This window comes from Ochotona curzoniae, unplaced genomic scaffold (assembly GCF_017591425.1).
Source record: "Ochotona curzoniae isolate NIBS_2020 unplaced genomic scaffold, NIBS_Ocur_1.0 contig_1014, whole genome shotgun sequence".
Classification (NCBI taxonomy): domain Eukaryota; kingdom Metazoa; phylum Chordata; class Mammalia; order Lagomorpha; family Ochotonidae; genus Ochotona; species Ochotona curzoniae.
Window position 1 is genome coordinate 51,269,605 of NW_024464920.1, and position 26,858 is coordinate 51,296,462.

Consider the following 26,858-nt stretch of genomic DNA (forward strand, 5'->3'; position numbering starts at 1 on the left):
AAATAACAAACCCCCGGGTAGAGCATGACTCAGGGGAATCTGCAAGTTACCCATCTACAAGGTCTCATTTCCCATTGGTGATTCCTGAAGGGGCTGCTTTGTCCGTGGGCCCTTTTACCACCATTCCCGTCCTAGGGCTCCTTTCCCTGTGACGTCTCTGAGGGTGCCGACATCGGGGTCTCTGGGGGGCTCCACCCTTGTTTTGCTGGTGTTTTAAGGTGAAACCTGACAGCTCATTTTATTTCTTTCTTTCTGATAAAAGGACATTTCAAAAGTTTGCAGAAAATTCACATGTGATTTATTTTAAATTATGTATTAGAGAACCATGGCTCCCACCCACTGGTTCACCTCCCTGGTTGACCTCCAGGTCTTGGACTCTGTACTGGACCCAGGTGGTCCCCATGGGTGGCAGGAAGCCAAGCGCTTGGGCAGTCACCAGCGCCTCCCGGGTCTGCGTTGGCCCTGGAGTCAGGCACCAAAGACGGGACTCGAACCCAGTCTCTGCGGGGCAGCATGCGGGTGTGTTAGCCACTTGCCGAGCACCTGCCTCTCTTTGAACTTTTGGAGTGCTCTTGTATGTGAGAAAGCAGGTCAGAGTAGTTGGTGATGTTCAAAACGTTAGTATTTTCTGAATGTTGTCATGGTTGTGGCTTGTCTCCTTTGTTCTAAACGCTGTCCATTTTGGCCAGGTGTTTGGGGGGCTCTATTAAATAGACACTCGTTTGTGAATTTCCCCTCTTCTATTATGAAATGTCTTTTTATTCTTTGACTTTCTACTATTTATGCCCTTCAATTGCTCTTTTGTAGGCAACATTCAATAGTGTTAGCTTTTTAAAAACAATTTTTAATATTTTTATTAGAAGGGATAATTCACAAAGAGAAGGAGAGAGAGAGAGATCTTCCATCCAGTGGTTCACTCCCCAAGTGGCCGCAACGGCCAGAGCTGAGTGGATGGAAAGCCAGGAGCAAGGGCTCTTCCAGGTCTCCCACGCGGGTGCAGGGTCCCAAGGCTTTGGACCGTCCTCTACTGCTTTCCCAGGCCACAAGCAGGGAGCTGGATGGCAAAAGGAGTTGTCGGGATCAGAACTGGCGCCCATATGCGATCCCGGCGCATTTAAGAAAAGGACTTTACCTGCTGTGCTCTAGTGCCGGGCCCCAAGGAGCTTTTTCATGTCCATTTCTTCAGTGACACATTGGTCATTCAGTAGTTTGTTATTTAAATTCACATTGTTGTAAATTTTCTATTTCTCTTACTGTTGTTGATTTTGTTCTTTGGTTTTTCATCTAAAGGTATTTATAGTAAGTGCGTAATAGAAACTATCATTTCCAGATGTAAAAATATGATACAATATGCATCTGTACTACCAAATCAAAGATGGGCTGTAGGTGAAACGGGTAGGTGTGTTGTGACCGGGGGTGCTGTGCTCTCTGCTGTTCGTGGTACCTACAACGTCAGGATACACTTCAATAGGAGAGTGATGGATTTATCACTGATTATGAATCACTATATAGGGAAAATCACAGGAGAAGAGGGGAAGGGAGAGGAGAAACTCCAGAACCTATGGACCTGTATCATGAAATAATAAAGAAAAAAAGGAAAATAGCGCAAAATCCATTAGAAACACTAGGTCAGCAATTGGCTCCAGACCAAGTCAGGAGTGGAGGCGTGGATCCAACTGCAGCTGCTTCCTCCTGGGACTGCAAGAGGCAGGCAGGATCCCAGCCTGACAGGGGCTGCAGCGCTAACACTGCGCCTGGAGCCAAGGGAGTCCAAGTACCAAGCCAGTGTACCCCTAGTGCAACCTGGCCGGACCCGCCCCTCGGCGGTCCGCCTATCCGCCGCGGACACGCCCCCTCGGCGCTCCGCCCATCCGACGCGGACACGCCCCCTCAGCGCTCCGCCCATCCGACGCGGACACGCCCCCTCGGCGCTCCGCCCATCCGCCGCGGACACGCCCCCTCGGCGCACCGCCCATCCGACGCGGACACGCCCCCTCGGCGCTCCGCCCCGTCCACTGTTCAAAAGGCAGCAGGACTCCATGCACCATGGCTGCGTCCTTCCCGCTGCGCGACTGCCAGGTACGCGTTGGCCGCCACCACAAGGGGCTCCCCGGCCCCTCACCGGCCCGGGGTGTGGCGATGCAAAGTCGAGCCTGAAGGCGACCCGAGGTCGGGCGGAGGGCACGCGTGGGCGGGCCCCTGCCCGCGGACTTGGCCTTGCCCCTGACTGCCCTACAGGGCGCTGGGTTCAACCCTGGGCGCACAGGAGCACCTGTGGCTGCACGCAAGAGGGTCCAGAGGACCTTGTGGGGCTGAGGACTCCGGCAAGGGACATGAGCTGAGCCCTGAGCCTGCAGGCTTGGCAAGGACTTCCTAGAGAGCTTAGCCCTTTGGGCGGTTCTTATTTCAGGGCCGGCTCTCCCTCAAGTCTGCCCAGGGCAGGGAGCCTGAGCCCACTGTGCAGGTGAAGCAGGTGGAGGGGCGAGGGGTGAGGCGACTTGCCCACAGCCCCAGGGTGGCTGAGAGGTGCTGGACCCAGTGGTCACAGTGAGCTGGTGCTCTAAGCTTGGATGGTGGGTGCGCCTTGGGGTCACACCTGAGTGTGGTCTCAGCTCAGGGCCCGGTCCTCCCAGACCCCACACACAGAGTCCTCTCAGGGTCAGGCCTGGTCCTCCGGGGCCCGCACAGCGCTGTCTTGGGCTCAGGGCCTTCTGCTTCCCAGGCCCTGCCCAGCACTCCCCCAGACAGCCATCCTCCATGGCCATGATAGAATCGCAGCCCTGCATCCCTGCGAGGCACTGGAAACGGCTGTGATGTGCTAGGGCTGGGGTGGGACTCCAAGGACCAACACTGGGTGCTCCTTGCTGTTGTAGGCCTGGAAGGACGCGGGGCTGCCGCTCTCCACCACAAGCAACGAAGCCTGCAAGCTGTTCGATGCCACCCTTGCCCAGGTAGGCCCGCCTGGAGAAGCGCTGCCCTCTGGGAGGGTGCTGGGGAACGGGCTTCACTTCTAAAATTGCACTTGGCCGGAGACTCTGGAGGTGTGGGGGCTTCCCTGGCAGCCCATCCCCTCTGCCTGCACCCACCTTCCCAGGGCCCCCAGGGGCAGCACAGGCGGGCTGCAGCAGGCCCGCTTGGAGGAGGGTGTGACCCTCCATGGTTCCCACGAGGCACTGCTGAGGGTCCGACGTGGCCCTGCCCTTCAGAGAGAGGGGCTCACCCAGGAGACGCTGCACCCACCTGTACCAGGTCCTCACGATGTCCCACTGCAGGATCCCAGGAGAGGGACTCAGCATCAGGGCTGCCCAGTGCGGCAGGTGTGGGCGCTGAGATCCTCATGCACAGAGCATGAGGCCCAGAAGTTCCTAGAAGCTCCCGGCTGGTGCAGGGCCACCTGCCAGGCCCTGGTCTATTCTGCAAGTGTGTATTCTGTTTACCGTCACGCACTTTCCCTCCTATCTCCTCCCTGCATCTCGCTGGCCTGTGCCAGGGACCCAGCTGCCACCTGCCACTTCCCTCTGTCCAGGAGCACCTCTGTTCTGACCTCATTCCTCTCCTCCCTACCCCCACCACCTCTGTGGACTTGGAACCTGGGTGCTCTGTGTCTCTGCCGGCTCCCCCTCCCTACCCGTGCATGTGCGTCTCACTTGTTGAAGCATGCATGCCGTTTCAGTGTAGAGCAGGGCAGACACCTGAGAGGGGGCGTTTGGAGACCAAGTGGGTTATTCCTACAAGTTGGTGTTTGCCATCGTTGGCTTTCTGTTGCTGGAACACACTGACTCTGAGCAATTTAGAGATTCCTTTAGTTCAAGGTTTTGCTTTTGTGGGAGGCAACGAGGGTGCTGGCTGCAGAGGGCAGGAGAGGGAGGGGACGTGGGTGCTGTCCCCAGGACAGAAGGCAGGGATGAGGGAATGTGGGTGCTGTCCACGGGGAGAAGGCGGGAATGAGGGAGAGAATGTGGGTGCTGTCCCCAGGGAGAAGGTGGGAGTGAGGGAGAGAATGTGGGTGCTGTCCCCAGGGCAGAAGGCGGGAGTGAGGAAGGGTCGCCGGAGCTGGCTGGCAGGCAGAGTGTCCTTTGGCTGGAAGGCATTCCAGTGTCTGTCCTAGGGCACCAAGGGGCAGGTAGGCTGCCTGTGCACAAGACCCCCCTCCTCGGGAACAGTGGTGCCCCAGCCCTGGAAGGTGCGCCTTGAGCTGCCCGCACAGCGTGTCTTTGCATGAATGAGCCAGAGTGCAGTGAATGCTCAGAGTCCTTGAAAGCTGAACTTGAGGATCTGGTTGCGTGTCCTCCCTGTTGTGACCCGGGATGACTCTGTCCCATCCCTGATATTTCAGTATGTCACATGGAGCAATGACAAGACTCTTGGCGGCATCGAGGGCTGCCTGGCACAGCTCAAAGCAGCGGATCCAAGCTTTGGTGAGTGGCATGGCACCTGGGTTCCTCACCCTGCACCGGCAACCTGGCTTCAGTCCCTGGCTCTTTGCTCTAGCATGCTCTGCTCCGACACTTGTGCTAATTGATGGGGGAAGCATCAAATGCAAGTTTCTCTCTTTTAAATTTTTATTGGAAAGTCAGATATACAGAGAAGAGGAGAGACAGAGAGGAAGAACTGTGCGATGATTCATTCCCCAAGCGGACACAATGACCAGAAATAAGACAGCACAAATCAACGCGCCTCCTCTGGGTCTCCCACACGGGTGCAGGTCCCAAGGCTTTGGACGGTCCTCTACTGCCTTCCCAGGCCAGATGCAGGAAGCTGGATGGGATGCAGGGATGCCAGAACGCCAGCGCCCTATGGGATCCTGGCGCGTTCAAGGCGAGGACTTTAGCCCCTAGTGCTCCATGCCAGTCCCGGAAGTTTCTCTTTTTTGCTGCTTCTCTCTCTGTTGCTCTTTCAAATAAATAAGTAAATCTTAAAAACTGCAAAGAAGCAGAGACCACATGGGCAGTTGGCCCCAGGGTTGGGTCCTGGGGCAGGGACTGGGTGTCACCCTCCATTTCTCTAGCTAGGTTCTGGGGTCAAGGGCCGCCCTCCCTGGAGCCCTACCTGAGTGAGAGCAGCCAGGTGGGATGGTGGTGGCACCTGTGCTGTTGGGCCTCCTTGGCCCAGCCCCTGAACAGCACCTGTCATGTACACATGGGAGGCCATGTGTGGGTAATGGTGACACCCAGAACCTCGTGCCTAACCCCTAGTGGGGGCAGGTGTTCCCCTGAGTGCCTGCTGTAGACAAGCACTTGGGGTGCTGTTTGGGCTGCTCCCCGCACTGCACATGAAGGGGGGCTGCGCCGTGGCAGGGGCCTCGGATTGTAGCTGCTGGGACCCGGGTGGTGGTTCTCGGGCAGGTGAGGCCTGGGCCGGGCTGGGTGTGGCCATCTGAATCACCAGCCGTTTGCACCCTTGGCCAGCCATGGGCCATGCCATCTCTACCGGCCTCAAGCTGATCGGCACCGGGAGCTCCGTGCGGCTGGATCACGAGCTGGACCTGGCTGTGAAGACGATGGTGGAGGTGTCCAAAGCACAGAGCCTGACTCCGCGGGAGCAGCTGCACGTGTCGGCCGTGGAGACCTTTGCCAAGGGGTGAGGGGCCTGCGGGGGCTCGGGCTGGTGCCCTGGGGAGTTCTCATCCCACTCTTCCTGCTTGCTGCTTGCTCTGCTGTTGAGTACCCCGTGAGGTCGAGGGTGACAGCCCCAGTGCAGTGTTCCTCGTCGAGTTTCATCCCATGTATGAGTTAGTATCTTTGTGATGGAAGCACTAGGGCCGCATGGTGGAAGCTTCCAGAAGAGGGAAGGGAGTGTTGGTCCAGGTGCTCCTGGCTCCCACACACCCTGGGTGTGGTGCTGGCCACCTTGCAGACCCTGTGTCCATTCCCACGTGCCCCCTCGTTCCCTAGAAAGTCCCCTGCATCTGCTCAGGCAGGCAAGATGCCCCACCCAGGTGACTGCCTGGCGGGGTCTGCCTGGCGAGGCCGCACAGGGTGGATCCCAGCCCAGACTCCCTGCAGGGGGCTCGGGGTCCTGGACCACTTCCTAAGCCAGCGTGCTTCATTTGATTGAGTGATTGGCTGATTGCCCTTAGCCACATGGTAAGAGTTTCCTATTTGGAAAGCAGGCTTGTTTAAGGCTGTTAGAGCAGGCTTTGACGTGGGGTGTGGTTTATGCTCTGCATCAGGCTGTCGCGTGGGGTGCCATCTGCGCTGTGTGTGTCACGGTGTTGGGGGAGGGGATGGGCACCCTGCTCTGTGTTCAGGGCTGCTGAGAGCTCGCGTCACCTTCCAGAAACTTCCCAAAGGCCTGTGACATGTGGGAGCAGATTCTGCAGGACCACCCCACGGACCTGCTGGCGCTGAAATTCTCCCATGATGCCTACTTTTACCTGGGCTACCAGGAGCAGATGCGGGATTCCGTGGCTCGAGTTTACCCCTTCTGGACAAAGGACATCCCCCTGAGCAGGTACGTGCCAGGTGTAAATCTGCCTTTTCCTTCTCTGCATCCTTCTATCCAGCCCTAAACAGATGACAGCTCTTCTGGCCACCCAGTGCTCCCACCAGGTTCTTCAAAGCTCAAGGCCCCTCTGGCTCTGCGGGCTGTCCCACATGATGTCTCTGTTTCCTGGCTCTGCGGGTTGTCCCGCAAGAGGCTGTGTCCGCTGGCCCTGCGGGCCGTCCCACACGAGGTCTCTGTCCGCTGGCTCTGCGGGCTGTCCCGCACGAGGTCTGTGTCCACTGGCTCTGCGGGCTGTCCCACACGAGGTCTGTGTCCACTGGCTCTGTGGGCTGTCCCGCATGAGGTCTCTGTCTGAAGGCACCAACTGGCACCCTTGGTTATTCCAGCATGCTCACCTGTGCACCATGTCCATCTTCGCAGGGCTGAGGGCTCTGTGACTGTTACCGCGTCCTTGTCTTCTAGGGCTCAGCAGTGTAAGCCACTGCCCTCTGCTCACCCCAGTCTGTATGGGAGGAGAGCTCCCTGTGGCAGTTAGGTGCCCTGTGGATCCAGGTCATGGCTGGAATGGGTCACATGACAAGACTTTCCGCAGGACACCAGAAAGCACAGTCCTGCTTAGAGAGGAGCCATTCCTGGGAGGACAGGACACGGGGTGGGGAGACAGCAGCCGCAGCAAGAATGCCTCTTCCCGTTGGGAGCAGTGTTGGGGGTGGGAGCAGGAAATGGCAGGTTTACTCAGCAAGGTAAGTCAAGTCCATGCTGGCTGTGCCAGGTCAGCGTGAACTGGACAGGCTCTAGCTGTCCAGTGTGGTGTCCCAGCAGGACAGAGGGCTGGGGACAGAGCTAGAGAAGAAAAGGGTGCGAGGGCTTCCCCGAAGCACCCACTTGGGCTGAACCACTAGATTGGAGCCACTTGGCATCTACGGCAAGGCTGGGAGCGGGCAGTACAGCGAGCACCAGGGCCATCGTCTTGGGGTGGGATATGAACCAGTGCAGGCCCTGCTCTATAGACGGTGCTGCCTTAGGGGACAGTGGTGCTGAGGACAGGGCCACTTTGCCCCTCCACAACAGGAAGTGTTGTGTAGAGACTGTGGAGCGTAAAGTAGCCAGAACCCACTGTGTGCCTGCTCCAGGACAACACCGACCAGATGCACAGGGGCAGACCCCTCCATCGCTCCCAGGCTCCTCCACCGGCATATACTGGCTGCTCCGTGGCTGCTTGCTGCGTCCCCACGAATGTACCTCCATCCTCACTGGCCAACTCCCCTCTATGTCTTCAAGTGGCCTCTTAGCAGTCACCAGGCACAGGTCCGGCCCCTCACTCCAAGAGCTGTGTCATAAGGCAGTGACTCTGCAAAGCCCGGTTTCCATGCAGAGTCCCGTTCCCGGGTCCAAAGGCTGGGACACATGCCCCTCTCGCTGGGGGACATGGTGGTACACCCAGTCTGCTTTTTATATTTTGAAATTTTATTCCTCTGTCTTCAGCTATGTGAAAGGCATGTACTCTTTTGGACTGATGGAAACCAACTTCTATGACCGGGCAGAAAAGCTCGCCAAAGAGGTACGACAGTGGCTGTTTCTGGAAGTGCCACCCTCGAGGGAGTCGGGAAGGGGTGCAGACAGAGCCCCTGAGGGCCACCACCTGCTGTGACCCTGGTGAGGCCCCCTGAATTCTCCCAGACTGTAGGACTGCGATGCCAGCCTGCTGCTGGGAGCTGGCCCGTGTTCTCCTCACCCCTCGGCTAACTGCAGCATGGGCCCAGGAGCAAGTCACAGGTTATCGTCTACATAAAGCCCGGGGCGTGAAGGGCTTGAAGGCCGGGAAGCCCTGTCCACCACTGTGCTCCAACAGGAGTGGCCGCGAGGTCCAGGGCTGGCAGCTGCCCTCAGTCCAGGCAGGCTACTGCCCGTGCAGCTGCTCCCCTACATGCCATCCGTGTTGATCAGAGAGGCCGAGGCCACGAGGTCAGAGGAGGCGAGCCACCTGCCCTGGATGCTGCCTAGCCCACCCACCCCCCATGTCCCTGTGTCCCGACTAGGATTCTGACCACCCTGTCAGCCTGGTGTCCCGCAGCACGTGGTGTCCCCCCGAGGTCTTCTCATCTGGATCTAGGATCAGGGCTTCTCTGCTGTGTCTGCTCCAAGGCCAGGTTGTGGCCTGAGTGGCTCCCTGCTGAGAAGACCACCAGAGGGCAGCTGCAGGAAGGCCCCTCGCCACAGCCCAGGCCTCTGGTGGGTGGGGGCCCTCTGGACGCCTGCAGGCTGGAGGGCCGTGGGAGGGGCTTTGGTCGAGGGTGGCCGCAGCAAGCGCAGAACTCGGGGCTTGTGGAGGGCAGTCCTGACGTGCAGTCCAACTGCACAGCTGGCAGCTCATCCTGCAGTGAGAGCCCAGGACAAGAAGGAGGCTTGCCAGACAGTGAGGAGTCATGCAGGTCCGGAGAACCCTGCAGGCTGCTGGACAGCTGGGTGTCCACACGTGCAGCGGAGCAGCCCCCAGCCAGCCCAGTAGGGCAGGGCAGGGCAGGACTGGGCACGCAGCAGGGGCATGGGCTGGGGAGCTGCAGCAAAGGCTTCGCTGTGTGGCTGGGGAGCAGGGCACTTAGGCAGTCTGTGGGCTGGGGGTTAGAGTGCAGCAGCCACGGCTGGGGATGGGAGATGCAGGGGTGACCAGGAGCCTGTGGGGAGAAGGGACAGTTCAGAGTGGCCTGGGGGACTCTACAGAAGGGAGGAAATGTGTGGGGCCCTGCAGTGGAAGGAGGTGGGCTGAGGGGGGGCTATGTGCAACAGCCCTTCCTCCATGCCGATGTGAGCAGTGTACCCAGCATGGGCACAGTGACGTCTGTGTGACAGTGTGCCCAGCAGGCTCCCTCCTGCCTGGGGAGGGAACTGTGCCCAGCAGGCTCCCTCCTGACCTCTATGACAATGTGCCCAGCAGGCTCCTTCCGGCCCTGTAAGGGCCCTGTGCCCAGCAGGCTAGCTTCCGGACCTGTGAGGGCACTGTGCCCAGCAGGCTCCCTCCTGCCCGGGGAGGGCACTGTGCCCAGCAGGTTCCCTCCTACAGACCAGGCCTGCTCTGACTGTACCCTCAGTGTCCGTGGTCCCAGTATTTGGGTTCCTGCCCTGGGGCTTCTCCAGTCCCCTACAGACACACTTGCTTCCTGTGTCCCCATGTGGAGGGGACAGGAACCCTGAGGGTCTTTCCGGGGGACTAAGCTCAAGGGAACTTGCTGGAAACCACAGTCATTGGCATGCTGGGCTTGCCGCTCAACCCTCAGCCGTGGGGAGACTGAGGCAGCAGGCTGAGGGACACAGCTGGTGATTGGTGGTGGGGACCTGAGTGGGGGCCAGTCCACGGGACCACCACGTGAGCCGTGGTTACCTCTGTGTGCTCCACACCCAATAGGTGCTCAGACAACTGGAGCTGAGCCAGTTAGCAGGGTGATGCTGCTGGCAGGCGAGGCTCACTCAGTCCTACCTGCCTCTCTGGGCGTGTGTGGGGCATCAGGGGCACCTGCACTGGTCGGAGACACGCTGGCACCTCATTAGCAACTGGGGGGCCCAGGAGTGTGACCTCACGAGGGGTCGTGTCATGTGACACATGGGGCATGGGTGGTCTCAGGGCCGTGATAGTCTGGGTTAGTGCCCAGGCCCCTTGTGTGAGGCGTGCTGCCACCAAGCCATCAGCCAGACTGACCCACACTGTCTTGTTGCCACACAGGCTCTGGCCATCACCCCGACAGACGCATGGTCAGTACACACCATCGCCCACATCCACGAGATGAGAGCAGAGGTCCAGGACGGACTGGAGTTCATGCAGCACTCAGAGGCCAACTGGAAGGTGCGGTCCCTGTGGTCCCTGTGGTCCCTGTGGTCCCCGTGGTCCCTGCGGTCCCTGTGGTCCCCGCGGTCCCTGTGGTCCCTGTGGTCCCTGTGATCCCCGCGGTCCCCGTGGTCCCTGTGGTCCCCGCAGTCCCTGTGGTCCCCGCGGTCCCTGTGGTCCCTGTGGTCCCCGCGGTCCCCGTGGTCCCTGTGGTGCCTGTGGTCCCTGCGGTCCCTGTGGTCCCTGTGATCCCTGTGATCCCCGCGGTCCCTGTGGTCCCTGTGGTCCCTGTGGTCCCCGCGGTCCCCGTGGTCCCTGTGGTCCCTGTGGTCCCTGTGATCCCCGCGGTCCCCGTGGTCCCCGTGGTCCCTGTGGTCCCTGTGGTCCCCGCGGTCCCTGTGGTCCCTGTGGTCCCTGTGGTCCCTGTGATCCCCGCGGTCCCTGTGGTCCCTATGGTCCCTGTGGTCCCCGGGCTGGCTGCTGGCCTGACTGTCCTGGAGTCAGTGTGTCTAGGAGGCATCTGTAGGTTTTTTCCCCCAGGGGGCATATTCTTTCTTTTTTTCTAAAACATTAACATCCATCATATACATAACAGCTAAGTACGAACTTAACATCAAAGTTTCTAATCTGTTACATCTTGTTTAGCATTAACAGTTATAAATTGATAATGTTTTTTGGGGAAGAAAATTAAGCCACAATTTAAACTTTGCAGTATATAGTGATTAAGCATGGTTTTATAGAACTTTGCATTTTAACAGTTGCAGAATCGAAAAGTTTTGGCAGGTGAACAGGAAATCCCCAACAACGCAGTGACTGAGGAAGAATTTAACTCTACATCCTACTTGGTACAGTCCAGGAGAAGCACATAGGGGCCAGTGGGTACAGGCTGAGCGGTCATAGGCTAGCTGGCCTTTTCTCTGGCTGTTCCAGAGTCTGTGCATCTATATCTATGTATCTATCTGAAAAGCCCAATGGGAAGCCTGATCAATAAGGAACAAGCTGCATGATTATCAGCTAGCTGACCTTTATTAGTCTCTGTCTATGTGAACTAATTTGGGGGGTCACAATCAACCCTGATAGTTGGTGTAAGAGACACCTGGGAGCAAGGCTGGAACCAGATAAGGACAGGAGAAAGCTCCTCTCCTGAGTCCAGAAGGAGGTTTACAACCCTTTTATCTGAGTACCACTGGGCTCCTGGCTGAGGTTCCAATGTCACCAGACCCCATGAGAGGCTTGGGGGTGCTAGGGAACATTTCTGTCCTGTTCCCCGGGGCTACCTGCTGACACCTGCTGGCATTCCACTGTAGAAGGAATACATCCTACAAGTGCTGAGATAAGAACCCTGCCAGGAGACCTGTGAGGTCGCACACTGTCCCTTTTGCCGCTGGACAGCAGGTTGAGTGTGCAGCCAGGAGTGTCCCAGGGAGCCACCGTGTGGCTGAGGGTGTAGCCAGTGAGGGTGATGGTGCGGTGACTGGCTGGAGAGCTGGCCCAGAGGTCAGGCCTGTAGGGGAGGCATGCTGGGCCCATACAATGCCCTACTACCCTGTCAGGCCACTTCCCATGGGCTGACCCAGCTGGGGGCTCCAGGTGCCCACTCTCATCCAGCCCGGCTATAACTTACTGCCCCTCAGGGCCTTCCTTCCTCTCTGGGTGCCTGCTGCCTGGGCTGGCCTTCAGTATGCACACGACCCCCTGTCCAGGTGGCATCGGTGCCTGCTGCCCCCGTGCCATGGCAGGTGCCCCGGAGCCCCCTGCCTGATCTGAGCTGCACGTGCACAGTCACGTGAGAGCAGCCACAGAGCGGCTCCTGAGCTGGTAGTCAGCTGAGCAAGCAGAGGTCAGTGGCCTGGTTCCCAGCAGCCCTCTGTCCCAGGGTTGCCCATGGGCTGTGATGGACAGGAGGACGGGTTCCTGACTCCAGGAGAACCTGAGGGGCATGGCTGCCTGTGCAGGAGTGAGAGCTGACATCTCCCGACGTCCCCAGGGACCACGTGCACACCTTCCTGAGGCCCTGGACTGTGGCTCAGGGAGGCCCTCGTGCAGCGGGGCCTGCTCTGGGGTGGCTGTGTGTGCTGGGATGGTATGCATCCCCTTTAGCATCACACCACTGGAGGGCCCACTGAAACCCCATGGGTCACCGTGTGTGTGCTGGCCCTGCTAAAGCTATGTCCTGGCACTGCTCATCCAGGCTTCCCTGCTGCTGGCACTCAGCTGGCTGTGCGTAGGCACCACCTGCCAGCGTGATGTCCTACACTGGCACCTGCTGGGGTGGGGTGTGGTGGGGGTCATCATGTGCCCCTCTGCGGGCTCAAAGAACGCCCTTAATGCTCTCATTCCCCTCAGGACTCTGATATGCTGGCCTGTCATAATTACTGGCACTGGGCTCTATACCTGATTGAGAAGGTAAGGTGACCCCGAGTGAGACGGGATGCTCACCCAGGTCACACCATCCATCCACACTCCCAGGGACTCCCGTGGGCACTGGCAGCAAGGCCCTGGCATGCAAGGCATGGCGTTCTCAGCGAGCTTTCCTGGCCTGAGTTACTGGGGTGGTTTTCTCACTGCTGGGTCCTGGACATCTCATCCCTTGTGTGTGGTTTGTGGGGGACAGACAGGGGTGGGGACTGCTGCTGGGTGCCCGTGGCCCTGGGATGCTCTGGGGTTCTGCTCCTCGCAGTGCTGCTTGTGTGGGAAGAAGCTGCACACTCCTGAGTGTCCAGGAGAGACCAGTGTGTCAGAGAGGAGGGCCTGGCGTGGCCCCGGGATGCTCAGTGGGCAACACATGTGCCACCGGAGCCCGGCAGGCAGGTGTGAGCTGTGCTCCTGTGCCCTGCCTGTCCTGGATGCCGGGTGACAGTGGACATCAGGGTGTTGAATATACAAAAGGCATCGTGGGGTGTCTCCTGTCCCTTCACATGGAGCCTGCGGACGACTCACACCCAGTGGTCACAGTGTCCGTGCTTTGCCTGCGACCCGTCCAGTGGGGCGAGTGTGGGATCTCCCTCTTGTACCATCACATCAGCACTCGGGAGCTTTGGGACTTGTGGGGTTCAGACTTCTGGGTCGGGGTGCCTCGCTGCACTGACTTGTCCCTGGAGGAGTGAGGCCTTCCCAGAAGGGCTTCCTCGCAGCAGCCTGTGCCGCCTTCTCTGGTCGGCCCCTGCCTGGGCTGTGGGGTCCCGTGCCGGGTGGCCGGGCTGGCTTTGTTTGTTTGCTCCTCAGTTCTGGATGTTTGTCTGGTCCTGGTGTTCATCGTAGGATCTTCATCTTGCAGGGTGAATATGAGGCCGCGCTGACGCTGTACGATGCCCATGTGAGTGCCCCTGTCCTTCCTGAGTTCATTGGTGCCCATATGGGAAGGCTGTGTTATCACCTGCAGCTTTACCTGCTGTGCATAATCCCTGCGATTCAAGGCCCTTCTGTTCTTAGAGCTCCAGGACCACCCTGAGCGTGCTCACAGAAATGGGCAACATGGCCAGGGCAGCAAGGGCTCCTGGGCACACAGCATCAGGGACAGCCTGGCCAGACTACCTGGTGCCCTCTGGCTTCTCTGGCAGCCTGAGCTCGTGGAAAGGGTGACAGTCCTATGGTTGATTGGGTGGGCAGTGCAGCTGATTGCCTCATGCAGCCCTAGCACCCAACCCCCAGCATAGCACACACAGGTCCCAAAGGAACTCCACCTGCTGAGTAGCGCTGACTTGTCTTCCAGATTCTGCCCAGTGTGCAAGCCAGTGGTGCAATGCTGGACGTGGTGGACAACTGCTCCATGCTGTGCCGCCTGCAGATGGAAGGTAGCTGGCTCCACCTCCCTCGGATCTGTCCCTCCCCGACAGTGAGGGCAAGGTGCCCATGGGTGCCCGAGGTCAGTGAAGCCAGCCACTGCTGCCCTGACTTCTGGTTCCCAGCTCCACTCAGGCTCAGCACCCTGGTGACCTGCCACTCCCATGGCTGCCTGCCACTGGCCTAGGAACATGTGGCACCTGGGCACGTCTCCTCACTGCCCCCTTTCCCAGAACAGGAAGACAGAGAAGTCTCTCTGTCACCCCAACCTGGACGGGGTGGTCACAGCTCTGGGCCAGTGTGGGGAGCCCCGCAGGCAGCCCCAGAGGCAGCGTGTTCCCTTCCATGTTCAGCAGAGAGAACTCTGCTTCTGTGCAAGCCCGGGCCGGGCCCTGGGTCAGCGGACAGTGAGGGCCAGGCCTGAGCTTGGCCCTTTCTAGAAGGCCCCAGGGAGGCCTCATAATGGAGATGCAGTGTGAGCCATGAAGGCTGTGTGGGGTACCAGGCATAGGGGGTCTCAAACACAGTGTGAGCCATGAAGGCTGTGTGGGGTACCAGGCATAGGGCGGTCTCAAACACAGTGTGAGCCATGAAGGTTGTGTGGGGTACCAGGCATGGGGGGGTCTCAAACACAGTGTGAGCCATGAAGGCTGTGTGGGGTACCAGGCATAGGGGGTCTCAAACACAGGAGCACAGCGTGTGCAAAGCCAGCGGCCCGCGGAACCAGGGACTCGAGGCCAGCCCTGTAGGTGAGGTCTGTGCGGGCAGAGGAGGCTGGTCCATTAGTCTCAACCCAGGCAATCCTTGGCTGGCAGTACCCACCCAGAACTCACCCAGGGCACATCTGTGTATGAGAGAGGAGCAGTTGGAGGGGTGGTGAGCTGGCAGGCATATAATGGCCACACACTGTTCCATGGGGCATTGTGGAGAGCAGGAACCCTGTGCAAATGGCTGAGGGATCCAGAGGCTGAGCATGGGAGCTGTGGTTGGAGAGCAGGAGGGCAGCAGTGGAGGGAAGGCACGAGGATGTGGCAGGGGTGGTGCTGGAGAGGAAGGGGCACCCAGGGGAGATGCTGAGTTAGGAGGGCCAAAGGAAGTCAGCCAGTGCCTTCCCAGGTGCCACCCAGCGCCCAGCGTTGCACAGGGGCCGTGCCCACTGCAACAACTTATTTCTTGGGTGTGTCAAGGTGTCAGAGACCTCACAGTTTTAGAGAGCTGCTTTCTGCCTTATGCACCTGCTGTTTTAATGATGGAGGAAGTTCACAGAGTCCAAAGGCATCGCCAGCCCCACCCCCAGCCTCTCACCTGGAACAGGCCACCATTAGGGCTCCCGGGGGACGGTGGGGGACCCTGTCAGCCTCGTGTCAGGACCTGGGTGTGCTTCCTGTGTCTGCAGGAGTGTCTGTGGGCCAGCGCTGGCACAATCTGCTGCCTGTGACCCAGAAGCACACACGTGACCACACCCTGCTATTCAACGACGCACACCTGCTGATGGCCTCGCTGGGCGCCGGGGACTCCCAGACCACGCAGGAGCTGCTGAGCACCCTGCAGGAGGCCAGCGAGTAGGTGGGGGTGCCTGCAGGTGACCGAGAGGGCCGGGGCTGCTGGGGCTCGCCCCCGCGTGCCAGGGAGAAGGGTGGGGGCCTCAGTGGGGAGCCCAGCTGTGTCCCACATGGGTGTGTGCACAAGGGTGCACCTCTGGTGGCTCTAGGAGGTCGGTGCTATTATAGCCACTTTTCAGATGGGCAAACTGAGGCCAGAGGTTGTGAGCCTTGTGAGGCTATTGCCGACCCCGTGCCATTAGACCCAAGTTCAGAGCCCTGATTCACTCCCCATGGGCAGCTCTGTCAGTGCACCCCAAGGCGCTGGCAGAGGGGTTGCAGCCCGTCCGCCTGCTGAGGGCCTTGTCTTGGTTGGCAGATCCCCGGGGGAGAACTGTCAGCACCTCCTGGCCCGAGACGTGGGACTGCCCCTGTGCCAGGCCATGGTGGAGGCTGATGCTGGGAATGCAGACCGCGCCCTGCAGCTGCTGCTGCCCATCCGCTACCGGATCGTCGAGATTGGGGGCAGCAATGCGCAGGTGAGCACTGCCCCCTGGGCCGTCTTCCCTGCACCCCCAAAGGCGCAAGCCAGCCGCTGGGGCACCAGCGCTCACAGGGCAGTGTGCCTGCCTCCCACGCCTTCTCCCTGTGCAGCCTCTCCGTGTGGGTCCAAGCCCCAGGAGGGGTCATTGCCCCGTCCCTCATCCTTCCTTCCGGGGTCTGACTCACCACTGGTTTTGCAGAGAGATGTCTTCCACCAGTTGCTGATTCACGCAGCCCTCAACTGCGCCTCCAGCACGCACAGGAACGTGGCCCGGTGAGCACCTCATGCTTCCTGCCTGGGCAGGGCTGGGGGCTTCCTCACAAGCTCGGCTGTCATTCCAGGATAGCTGGGGTGTCCTCTGGCAGCCCCCATCTCCCTGCAACACTACCCATGCAGCCACACTAGCTCCAAGGGTGCCCGTAACATGCTGTGCCCTGGGACTCCTTGTCCCCTGCTCTGCCTGACCCATGCCCCACTACCCCATCAGGCCCAAAGTCCCCGTTGTGCCTCTGGGGGCTGCCCTGACAACTGCCCCACTTGGCAGCCTGCATGGCAGGCACCTGCCATCATGTGCAGCACCCAGGCCTGCTGGCGTGCGCTTCTGGGGATGTCTCCCTTCCCACCACCTTCCTGGGTCCTCACCTTTCTTCTTACAAGGGCCCACCCTCAGACCTCCTCGCCTCTCCCAGACCCAGCTCCCAACACTGCATCCTGGGAGCCTTGGGCCACATGGCTGAGCCCGGAGGTGACATGGAGGGGGGTCTTCACTGCCCCCCAGTGCGTCTTCACTTGTTCTCCCACAGCCTGGGTTTGCACTAGACCTCTTCTGCTGCTAGTTTGCCTTGCTCAGGTTCACATGTGGCTTCCTGCCCTCGTGCCTGCCCCCTGCCCAGCCCACATCCTCCAGTCACCAGCACTGGGCCCTGGAGAGCTGGGCCCCCAAGTCCTACAGCTTCCCTTGGGCATGAGGGACCACAGTGACAGAGTGCAAGGCCCTCCACCCCACAGTGACACAGTGCAAATGGCCACATTCCTCAGCCAGGCCAGGCAGGCTGCCCATGGCCTGCCCTGCCCACTCTGCCCTCTGCAGGCTGCCCATGGCCTGCCCTGCCCACTCTGCCCTCTGCAGGCTGCCCGTGGCCTGCCCTGCCCATCCTGCCCTCTGCAGGCTGCCCGTGGCCTGCTTGTGGCCAAGCCACAGCCAAACCCACGTCTCTCTCCTCAGGACTCTTCTGATGGAACGAGACGCCCTGAAACCCAACTCGCCCCTGACCGAGAGGCTCATCCGCAGGGCAGCCGCTGCGCACCTCATGTAGTGAGCATGCCCATGGCCTTGCCAGCGCCAGCCCGCTCGGCTCGGCTGGGGTCAGGCCTCCTGTCTGTGAGGGCTGCACGGGGCGTGTCAGCTGGCTGTCGGTTCTCTGGGGGACACACAGCTTCCACATGTGTGATTCAGAATGTTCACCCACTCCTGCTGGAGGGCGGCACACACTTCCAAGCAGTTATAACTGGCACGGGTGCTGCCCTAGTCTGAGTGTGTGCACACGGCTTCCTACACTGCACAGGGGTCAGGGGCCTCACACTGCTTCCTGCACTACATAGCGTTAGGGGCTCACACTGCTTCCTGTACTGCACAGGGGTCAGGGCCTCACACTGCTCCCTACACTGCACAGGGGTCAGGATATTTCCAACCTGGGAGTGTGGGTTCAGCTCAGGGCAGCTCTGTAGGGGCACAATCCACAGCACTAACTCATGGCTGTGGCAGGCTGAGCTGGTCCCCTGATGGCCACCTCTTTTCTCTTTCTTCGTCGCATTGCTTCGGCCCGATGTCCCCTGTGTGTGCTGCCAGCAGCCTCCTTTGGTTCCTGAGGGGGTTAGGGAGGCAGCGGCTAGAGCAGGGCTGAGGCCTGCACGCGTCTTAGAGCCTCACCTTTGTTCATGCTCTGGCAAATATCCACGATTAAAACAAACCAGTTCCTTTGATATTTGTTTATTTATTTATTTAAAGGCAGAGCGAGAGATACTCCATGTGGGTTCACTCCCCAAATGTCCACAACAGCTGGGTCTAGGAGAGACAGAGGCAGGAGCCAGGGTCTGTATCCAGGTCAGGCTCAGAGGCCTGGGGCTCTACCCTGGCCTGCTCTGGTCAGACCCGCAGGGAGAGGCCCCTGGTCTCACTGCCCGCAGAGCACACGTGGCCCACAGACAGGCGTCCCAGGCCCAGCACCACAGGCAGGAACCACAAGCGCACCCCCAGGAGGAGGCAGTGTCACCCCACCACACTGGGCCGCTCCAGCCTGGGCCACCCAGTGTCTACCCCAAGGCTGGGCTGTGTGCAGAGAACGGGGTTCTGGAAGACTTGGACGCCCTCGGCAGGTCGGCTTCTCCTTAGGCCACACTGGAATCATCCAGAGCCTGGGTGAGGGCAGGCCGAGGACGCCCCAAGCCAGGAGTCAGACTGAGACCCCACCACGTGTACTCATGTAGAATTGAAATCCAAATGGAAGGAACATGGCTCGTTGCTAACTGCAATACTTCTCGCTTTTGTAACTTCTACTTTGCTTACTTGGCTGTGAAACTGTATGAGACTGTCTGTAAGCTTGCAGGCCAAAGCGCCTGTCACCTTCGGCATGGATGCTTCCCAGGCGTCTAGGTCCGAGTCCGGCTATCTCCTGGATGTTGCCAAGGCGTGAGTCCTGCTATCTGGAGTGCCAGACTGGACAGGAGATGGGCACAGCTGCCCAGTTGAGATGGGCAGGGAGTGCGTAATGCCTCCTCTCCCATGACACTGTGCAAGCCAGTCCACTGCCCCTGTGAAAACTGTAGATGCGCTGACGGGGTCTGCACTCTGCGCTGGGCATCAGTCCTGGTGGGTCGCTTGCCTGCCTCTCGATGTAATTAGAACTTTCTCTGACTGTCACTGGCATGTGTAACATTTTGTTTCAGTGGCCGTTAATTTCTGTAGACAGCTTTTTTCTGCGACTGGAGACCAGCTCGGAAAAGCACTTCAGTGCAGTTTCAAAACTAAAGAATTCTAGTAACTTGAATCTTTTATTCCTACAAAACTCTCCTCAGGATAAGAGCCCAAATCAGCCAACGTAAGCCAGAATACCAGATGCAGCAAGGCACGTAGGTCTTTTCGTTCAGCAGGGTAGGGACAGGAACGAAGGCAGAGAAGAGAGGGACCAGGCGGGCAGCACAGGGAAGCCCCTTGTGTGTCACAAGGTGTATCTTGGAGAGTACTGGAGGGCCCTGAGGGATTGTCTGATAAGGGGTGTGGGTGGGCCCCAAGGGATTGGTGACTAAGATTGTTGGATTGGTAGGTGGGCAGAGATTAAGGCAAAGAGCTGTGAGGGATTGGTGGGTGGGTTGACAGGTATGGGTCATGATTTTACAGTGTATTGGGGAGGGGGCATGGCTGTCTTACGAGGTTATAGCAGAGTGGTGGGCAAACAGAATATGTGAGATTTCAGAGCTGTGGGAAGCAGGTGCCCAAGGTGGCACTGGCTCCAAAGTGGCGGGGTCTCATCAGGCTCCAGAGTGCTATTCAAGCCACTCCTCACAGTAACAACCGAGGGTGCCGACTCTGGGGGAGAATTAGGCAGCAGGCTGGCAAAGTCACAGGACTTGGGCTCCAAGTTACTCCTGTTCCCGTCTGTGTAGAAGTCTGGTTTCAGTTAGGGACTGTGCAGTGAAGCTGTGCTCTGGGCGCAGGCAATGGGCCCCCAGCGTCCAGGTCACACCTAAGCTCTCCGCCAAGGAGGAACATCCAAGTGGGACTTGATAGCTGCTGACTGCCAGGACACGACAGGCAGCACGGGTACTCACAGAGACAGGCTGGGACATGTGCTGTGCTACGAAGCATGCCTGCCACAGCCATGCCAGGGCCACTCAGGGTGATGGACGCCTGTGGGGTACAGACACCGTCCACGTGGCGGGCTGGGGGCTCTGGCCATCTCCCTTCTCTGGCTCTCAGTTCTGAAGGCAGGAGGCAGGTGGCCGGGGCGCTTCATGCAGAAATCACTGCAAGTCTCTTAGGAGAAACCTCACGTTGAACTCCAGGAAAGCTTGAATAGCACCCACACAGAAACATGCCTGAGTGAGAACACACCTCTGCTAGGCCTGTGAACCATCACATGATCAACCACGCTCCCCTGGTGCTAAATGAGCTACAAACAACCAAATGCACAAGTCCTGCTACACACGCAACACTTAACTCTATTGCAGTGTGAACGCATACAAGCCTTTTGGGCTTAACAAGAACCGAAACTGGGGATCTAGAAATGATTGCCAAATAAATATCCCAAAACCTGTTGTTTGGGGAATTCAATGCAAAACGTGGCAGCAACCTCCTTTTCTTGTCTCACATGAAGACTTTCCCTGTGGATAACTCTAGTTTGCAAAGCAGGATTTATTTAGGAAAGGGGATTCCTTCCGTAGTAACAGGAAGGAAGACCCAAGGAAACTGAAGAGAGAAAGAGATCTCCCGCCGTAGTGACAGGAGAGGGCTCCATGGGAGGAGAAGGGGCAGTGGTGGAAGTGGTGTCTTTTATGCACCGAAAAAGGGAAAAAATGCATTCACAGTGGTGAGCAACGTACGGCTTCCTCCTCCCATTCTGATTGTGCTACGAGAGGGGAATTGATATTTTGACTCTGGTTGTGGCTCCCCTTCACGGGGAGAAGGTGCTCTTGGAAGGGTAGGTGGTTGGGAGAAGCATAATTTCACGTCTTAAAAGGTAACTTTACCAGGAACCAGAGACCCTTGCCACCACTGTCCCGCCCGACTCCCCACATGCTCTTCCCCAGAAGAATGGACCCTCACTGCTCTAAGGGACGGGGCGATGCCTTCTCAATGGCCTCATGCTGCAAGGGGGCAGTGAGGGCAGGAGCAGTAAGGCATTCTTTGCGGGGTCGATGCAGAGGCCCCTGCAAGAACTCACCAGGTGTCTGAAGCACTTTGTTTCTTGAAGTCTTCTCTTTGCTGAATCTAGATAACAAAAGACAAAATCTTTGGGTTCAACTGGGAACTCCAATTTGAATACTCGAGCTTGAGAGCTTAGATGTGAAAGAACTGTCAGTTTTTAACCTTTGTCAGAGTAGACATTAGACCTGAGCACTTTAGCTTAACATTATGGACTAGTTGTGTAACTTAGCTCAAATTTGTGAAACAATTAACTCAGTGGAGGCAAAGGACACATGAAACTTTTCTGAGCTGCATAAAATCGCCAACGTAGATCAGTCAGAAGGCACAGAAACAATGAAAGGATTAGCATATAGTGTCGGGCTGTAAACCCATGACAGGACAGATTAATCAGGCTGACTCTAGCGTTTCTATGGAGTCACATCTTGACTAGCATTGACAATTTTGAATTAAAAAAAAAAATCTTTTGAGGGAACATAAAGAATTGTAACTCATAATTATTTAAACTCGTTTGACTTTTGAAATTGCTAGAGCAGTTTTGCATTTAGGTAGGGAACAGACAAGTGTTAGATTTTAAAAAGTTTTACTGTACCAATTGCTGTAAAACCCGAGTCTGAGGAAGACATTTAGCCTAGAAGGTAAAGCCAGTTTATAGCATTCTAGCAAGAGCTCACAGAACTGTGTACACTTTAGGGCAAGCGATTACACAGTCCTGTGGTTCTGACAGGCCGTGTTGGCAACCCGAGCTCAGAAGAGTGTGAAGTAGGTGAGCAGAGAAATCCCCAATACTTCAGCAAGTGAGGAAGACGTGAGCGCCACGTGGGCAGTAAGGGTGTCCTACCCCAGGGAAGTGCAGCAGAAACTGAGGAGTGAGAATGGCAAACAGGCAGAAGTTAGAGGCCGGCCAAGGTTTCCCTGCATTTTCTAAACTTCCGGGTTTCTTTCCCTGTCACCTGAGCTAGTTTGGGGCTCTGAGAGGCCCTTGCGGTCACCGTAAGAGAGGGAAGGGGGCCCAAAGCTAGAGCTGCAAATAGAGAAGGTTGATCTCCTGTGTCCAGAAGGAAACTCACAGGTTCCCTTTTACCATGAGGAGCACCAGGGCCGTGGGTGCTGAGCTGACACGTCATCAGGCTTCCCTTTTACCATGAGGAGCACCAGGGCCGTGGGTGCTGAGCTGACACGTCATCAGGCTTCCCTTTTACCATGAGGAGCACCAGGGCCGTGGGTGCTGAGCTGACACGTCATCAGGCTTCCCTTTTACCATGAGGAGCACCAGGGCCGTGGGTGCTGAGCTGACACGTCGTCGGAGCCTGAGCAGCGTGTGGTGCTGCTTCACTCCCACGTGGGAGATCCGACAGGAAATGGTTGACCCTGAATTTCTTAGCCTTGGAGGACAGTCAGCTCTCCACTGATCTGATCCTTTCAGAGTAATCCCCCACTGTGGCCCTTAACCTATTAGGGAATTATTCAAGTGAAGATAGAAAAGATTTAGTTCAGCGATCTTTATTCATGAACATTTTTACCTGTAAGTCAATTAAAATAGATCACAGAGCCTGCCACATAGACATGCAATGTATAAAAAATAGCACAGGTTACAGTACAGTTTTTATAACAGATTTTTAAAATTTCTAAGTGTTTTAAAATTGCCAGTTATTTAGAATTACATCTTTCTCTTAGTAACCTGAATTAACAATACTTTGAGTTGGAACCTGTAGCTTACTCTTTAGCTTTGTAGCGAATGCAGGTCTGTTGGCACCTAGAAGATGAGGCATCTGTGGTTAGAATTGTAAAGCACCGAGCAGGTAGAGCTGTCTGTATCTCACACAGCTGTAGGATTTTACACAGGTCTGTACTTTTCAGGCCTTGTTCAGCAGGATGACAGCAAGATCATTAGACTTTTGTCATGTCTGGACATTTGTACCGGCTGCGGTTTGTTATTTTAGCATTTTGTAATTATTACAGCCTAAAGTTTTTACCACTTCACATCTTGGCAGTATCTTTAATATAATCCAAATAGCCTTCGCAGTGGTCATCTCTACAAAAAGTGAGATAAATTCTTTGACTTTTACAGAAAGCCTCACTGGAAATACCAAAGTTTACAAATTAGAAACTTTTGAGCTTTTAAGTGACTGTCAAAGATGCCAAGAAGGCTTAAATTATTTGGTCGGGATAGGCACAGTATAGATCAATTAAGTGACACAAAATGATCACTCAAAACTTCCACAAAGTACACGACTTTTGCTGTTTCTAAACAAAGAGAACTCGATGAAAGAGAACACAAGGATTTCCTCAGTAAGACATAAAAACCATTTTTTCACCAAAATGAAAAGAAAAAATCTTGAATAAGTTTACACATTGGTTTGAAGCAACGTAACAGAGTCAGAGCTAGAATTTACTGGAGCTAGCTGGAAGATTTAGTAGTCAGCAATATGAAAATCACTTAAAAGGAGATGTTAAAACTGTGTTGCTTTAACAGAGGATCAGAGTTTAATTCCATGTGGCAAGGATAAATATTTATGAAATGGCGTAAACAATATGATCAACTATACCACTCATCCTTTTTTAGGAATTTGCTGTTTTCCTGTAGGACAAAATATTTTGTAAACAATGCCTTTTAAAATTTATTTCAGACGATGTTTACATAGTTGATCATGGTGGGAAGGATCAAGGATTAGGGAAAAGTGGGTGTGATCACTGCTTCCAAATGGTCTCTTCCTGTTTCTGGGGGAAGAGCACAGCAAGGGGAGAAGCCGTACCCAGCCTGCCAACCACCCCAGTACCCAGGGATGGGAAACAGCTCCCTGATATTAACTCAGGGTCCCAATGTGGTGCACGCTCCAAGGGTTTTGTCCAGGTAGTTTCAATAGTTCTGAAATGCTGCAGATCCCATTGATCCAAGGATGAGAGAACCCCTCCAATGTCCATTGGCTGACATAGCTGACCTTAGAGCCTCCATTCACCCAGATTTTTGCTGTCATAGTTTGGCTGGGGTAACAGTGAAAAGTGCAGAAAGCCTTGGAGGCACTCATTACTAAAGTCAGTTACAACAGCACAAGGGAACCTTGATTCAGGACATGAACCCACTATAACAGTAAGATACATCATGAGACAAAAAGGCATAGAAACACACACTCCAGGAGCCAGAGGAAAATCTAGGATAAACTGCGGAGAAGGGAGGAAAAGCATCTCCCAGGTTAGAAAGCGTTAGTAGATTCAGGCTTCTCTCCAGCTGGGGTAGGGAGTCTGGTCTGGCCATCTGTAACCAGCAGCATTCCCCTCTTAGCCTGGAAACCAGCAACCAAGGAGAGACAAAAGGAGCTTCTATCTCCTGCTAGATATTTCTGACAATTTCTGCACAGGTACAGCCAAGAGACTTTGGCTAAAAGCAAGACAGAGCAGGGAAGGCCAAAAGTAAGCTAATTCTCTCTGTCCATTAGCCCATAAGAAGGCCATGCAGTGGTGTACAAAAAGAATCAGGCCTTTTTCTGGCCTGGCGTTGTGGCCTAGCGGCTAAAGTCCTGGCCTTGAACTTGCTGGGATACCATATGGGCGCCGGTTCTAATCCCAGCAGCTCCCTTCCCATCCAGCTCCCTGTTTGTGGCCTGGGAAAGCAGTCCACGACAGCCCTAAGCCTTGGGACTCTGCACCCGTATGGGAGACACGAAAGAAGAAGTTCCTGGGTCCTGGCTTTGGATCGGCATTGCACTGGCTGTTGAGGTCACTTGGGGAGTGAATCATCGGACAGAAGGTCTTTCTGTCTCTCCTCCTCTCTGTATATCTGACTTTCCAATAAAGATAAAATAAATCTTAAAAAAAAAAAAAAAGAATTAGGCCTTTTTCTTTAAGCTCTGGTGCTCCGACCAATTCCAGTATCTGAGGTAGCACCCAAGGGGGTGTCTGTTCAATTCCCTGACCAGCAGCATGCTAGAAATGGCATTATTCTGCCTGGCACTTTCAGAATGGCACGTGCAGGGACTACTGAAATGAAAGGATAAAAACAAAGGGCCCCTCCATTCCTAGTTCTGAGTCTGAGATGTCTGTCCACACTGCTACAGCCAGCCTCTGCCCTCCAGAGGGTAGGAGGAAGGTGAGGGTAAGATTAGCATGTGCCACCCACAGTTGCTCAGCCTTGCACACCTTTGGGCTATGTCAGCTAGAATATATCGAGCATGTGCCTGGAGTGGTGATCAGTTCCCATTTCCTGCACCGTTCTAGATCTGGGACTTCCGCTTAGTTGAGTATATCCTCACTTTGCCTCTGAAAGTTGTTCTGACCTCGAGTTGACAATCAGCCTGATTTCAACGATCCTTCCCATCAAGAGAAGACAAAATGAGCTGGAGCCTGGAGAGAGGGTGTGGCCCTGGCTACTGCTTAGATCCGTAACTATACAGGTAAAGGGATTAAAGGGCACAATGAAACTCTCCCCAGTAAGCTTACCTAACAAAGGAAATCCAAAGGTGAAACTTATGAAGGAAAGGGGACACTGGGCACTCTGCTAAAGGAATTATCTCCATAAGTTTAGGCTCTCTGGGGAACTCATCTATTGAGCAGCCTAGATAGAAAGACTGCCCGCCTACAGAGGGTTGTTCAAGCCCTGTCCCAGACCTAATGCTATGCTTAGCAAATACTAGCTAGCAAAACCCACAATTTGAGCCCATAGGAATTGAGGAGATTTCCGAGAGCGAGAGAAAGCTTTTAGAAGTGTCTAGCAGAGAAAGAGACAAAGGACTTCTCAGGGTCTGGGACAGGTTGAGATTCATTGAGGCACACAGCACAAGACTTGTGGCCTTGCCGTGAACTGCGCCCAGTCTCACTGACAAATGTATCTCTGTTTAAGGAAGGACAGAGTGCAGATTTCAGCTTGACACCCTGACGGACAGTTTGAAGCTGTATAGCATTTCAGTGAAGAACTCGGGCTGCTGTCCGTACTGCATGTCATTGAAGAACTCGGGCTCCTCTGCGGCCCTCGGCTGGGGACTCATAAAGCCAAACATTGGCCTCAGCCTGTGACACAGGTAGGTCATGGCTTCCACTTCTTCTGACGGCTCCTCATATACCGGCTGCTTCATTTCCTCGTAGGCAGACAGGATCACGGCCTGGAACAGGTTGATCAAGATGCAGATCATCACCAGCATGAAGGAAGAGAGGAACAGGACCCCAAGAACCCTGTTGTGGGAAAACTCCGTGTTTTGGAAAGCTGAGGCACAGTAGGAGAATATGGTCTGAGTGGCGTGGATCAAGTTGCTGTAATTCCACTCGTGCTGACCGAATACCAGATACCCAAAAGCCATGTACACGAAGAAATACACAGACACCACCAATGCCATGTGGCAGATGCCAGGAAGGGCGGTCTGGATGGCCCTCTGAGCCAGGCGCACATCGTAGAAGATTCTGGAATATCTGAGGGTCTTTAGAATGGTCAGGAACAGCAGGAAAGCCAACGTGATCCTCATGGCGTGATCCACTTGGGAAACCGCATGGAAGGGAAGTGAACCTTTTGGCAGCCCCTAACTTGACCTCCAGGGCCCAGATAGTGCTGCCACAGCAATCTTTCTTGCCAGTGGGAAACGCTGGAAATGGGGGGAGCAGTCCTTGGCCCCCAAGGAGAATGAGGGACAAAAATAGTATGGAAATGTCAGGAGCCCCCGTGGGTAACACTGCTGTTGTGGATTTTAATGCAAAACATTGCAGCGACCACATTTCTTGTCTCACATTAAAGAAAATTTTTCATGTGGGCAATTCTAGTATACAAAGAAAGATTTATTTAGGACAAGGAGGGAAAGGGACCCGTTCTGTAGTGAA

At 56.0% G+C, this 26,858-nt stretch overlaps 1 protein-coding gene across 1 annotated transcript; it reads left to right on the forward strand.

The window, feature by feature from the left end:
- The first annotated feature begins 2,031 nt into the window (after window positions 1-2,031).
- TTC38 (tetratricopeptide repeat domain 38) lies at window positions 2,032-17,455 on the forward strand. The gene is made up of 14 exons (XM_040987525.1): window positions 2,032-2,079; window positions 2,874-2,951; window positions 4,337-4,418; window positions 5,409-5,580; window positions 6,280-6,453; window positions 7,933-8,008; window positions 10,166-10,285; window positions 12,614-12,673; window positions 13,545-13,583; window positions 13,980-14,061; window positions 15,447-15,612; window positions 15,971-16,130; window positions 16,335-16,408; window positions 17,361-17,455. Exons 1-14 carry the CDS (start codon window positions 2,047-2,049, stop codon window positions 17,449-17,451), a joined length of 1,407 nt encoding a protein of 468 aa, XP_040843459.1. The 5' UTR covers window positions 2,032-2,046; the 3' UTR covers window positions 17,452-17,455.
- Window positions 17,456-26,858: the final 9,403 nt, after the last annotated feature.

Coding starts and splice junctions, on each gene's coding strand:
- TTC38 (XM_040987525.1), top strand. CDS start 2,047: ATGGCTGCGTCCTTCCCGCTGCGCGACTGCCAG. Junction 8,009..10,165: donor CAGAAAAGCTCGCCAAAGAG/GTACGACAGTGG, acceptor GTTGCCACACAG/GCTCTGGCCATCACCCCGAC. Junction 12,674..13,544: donor CTCTATACCTGATTGAGAAG/GTAAGGTGACCC, acceptor TTCATCTTGCAG/GGTGAATATGAGGCCGCGCT.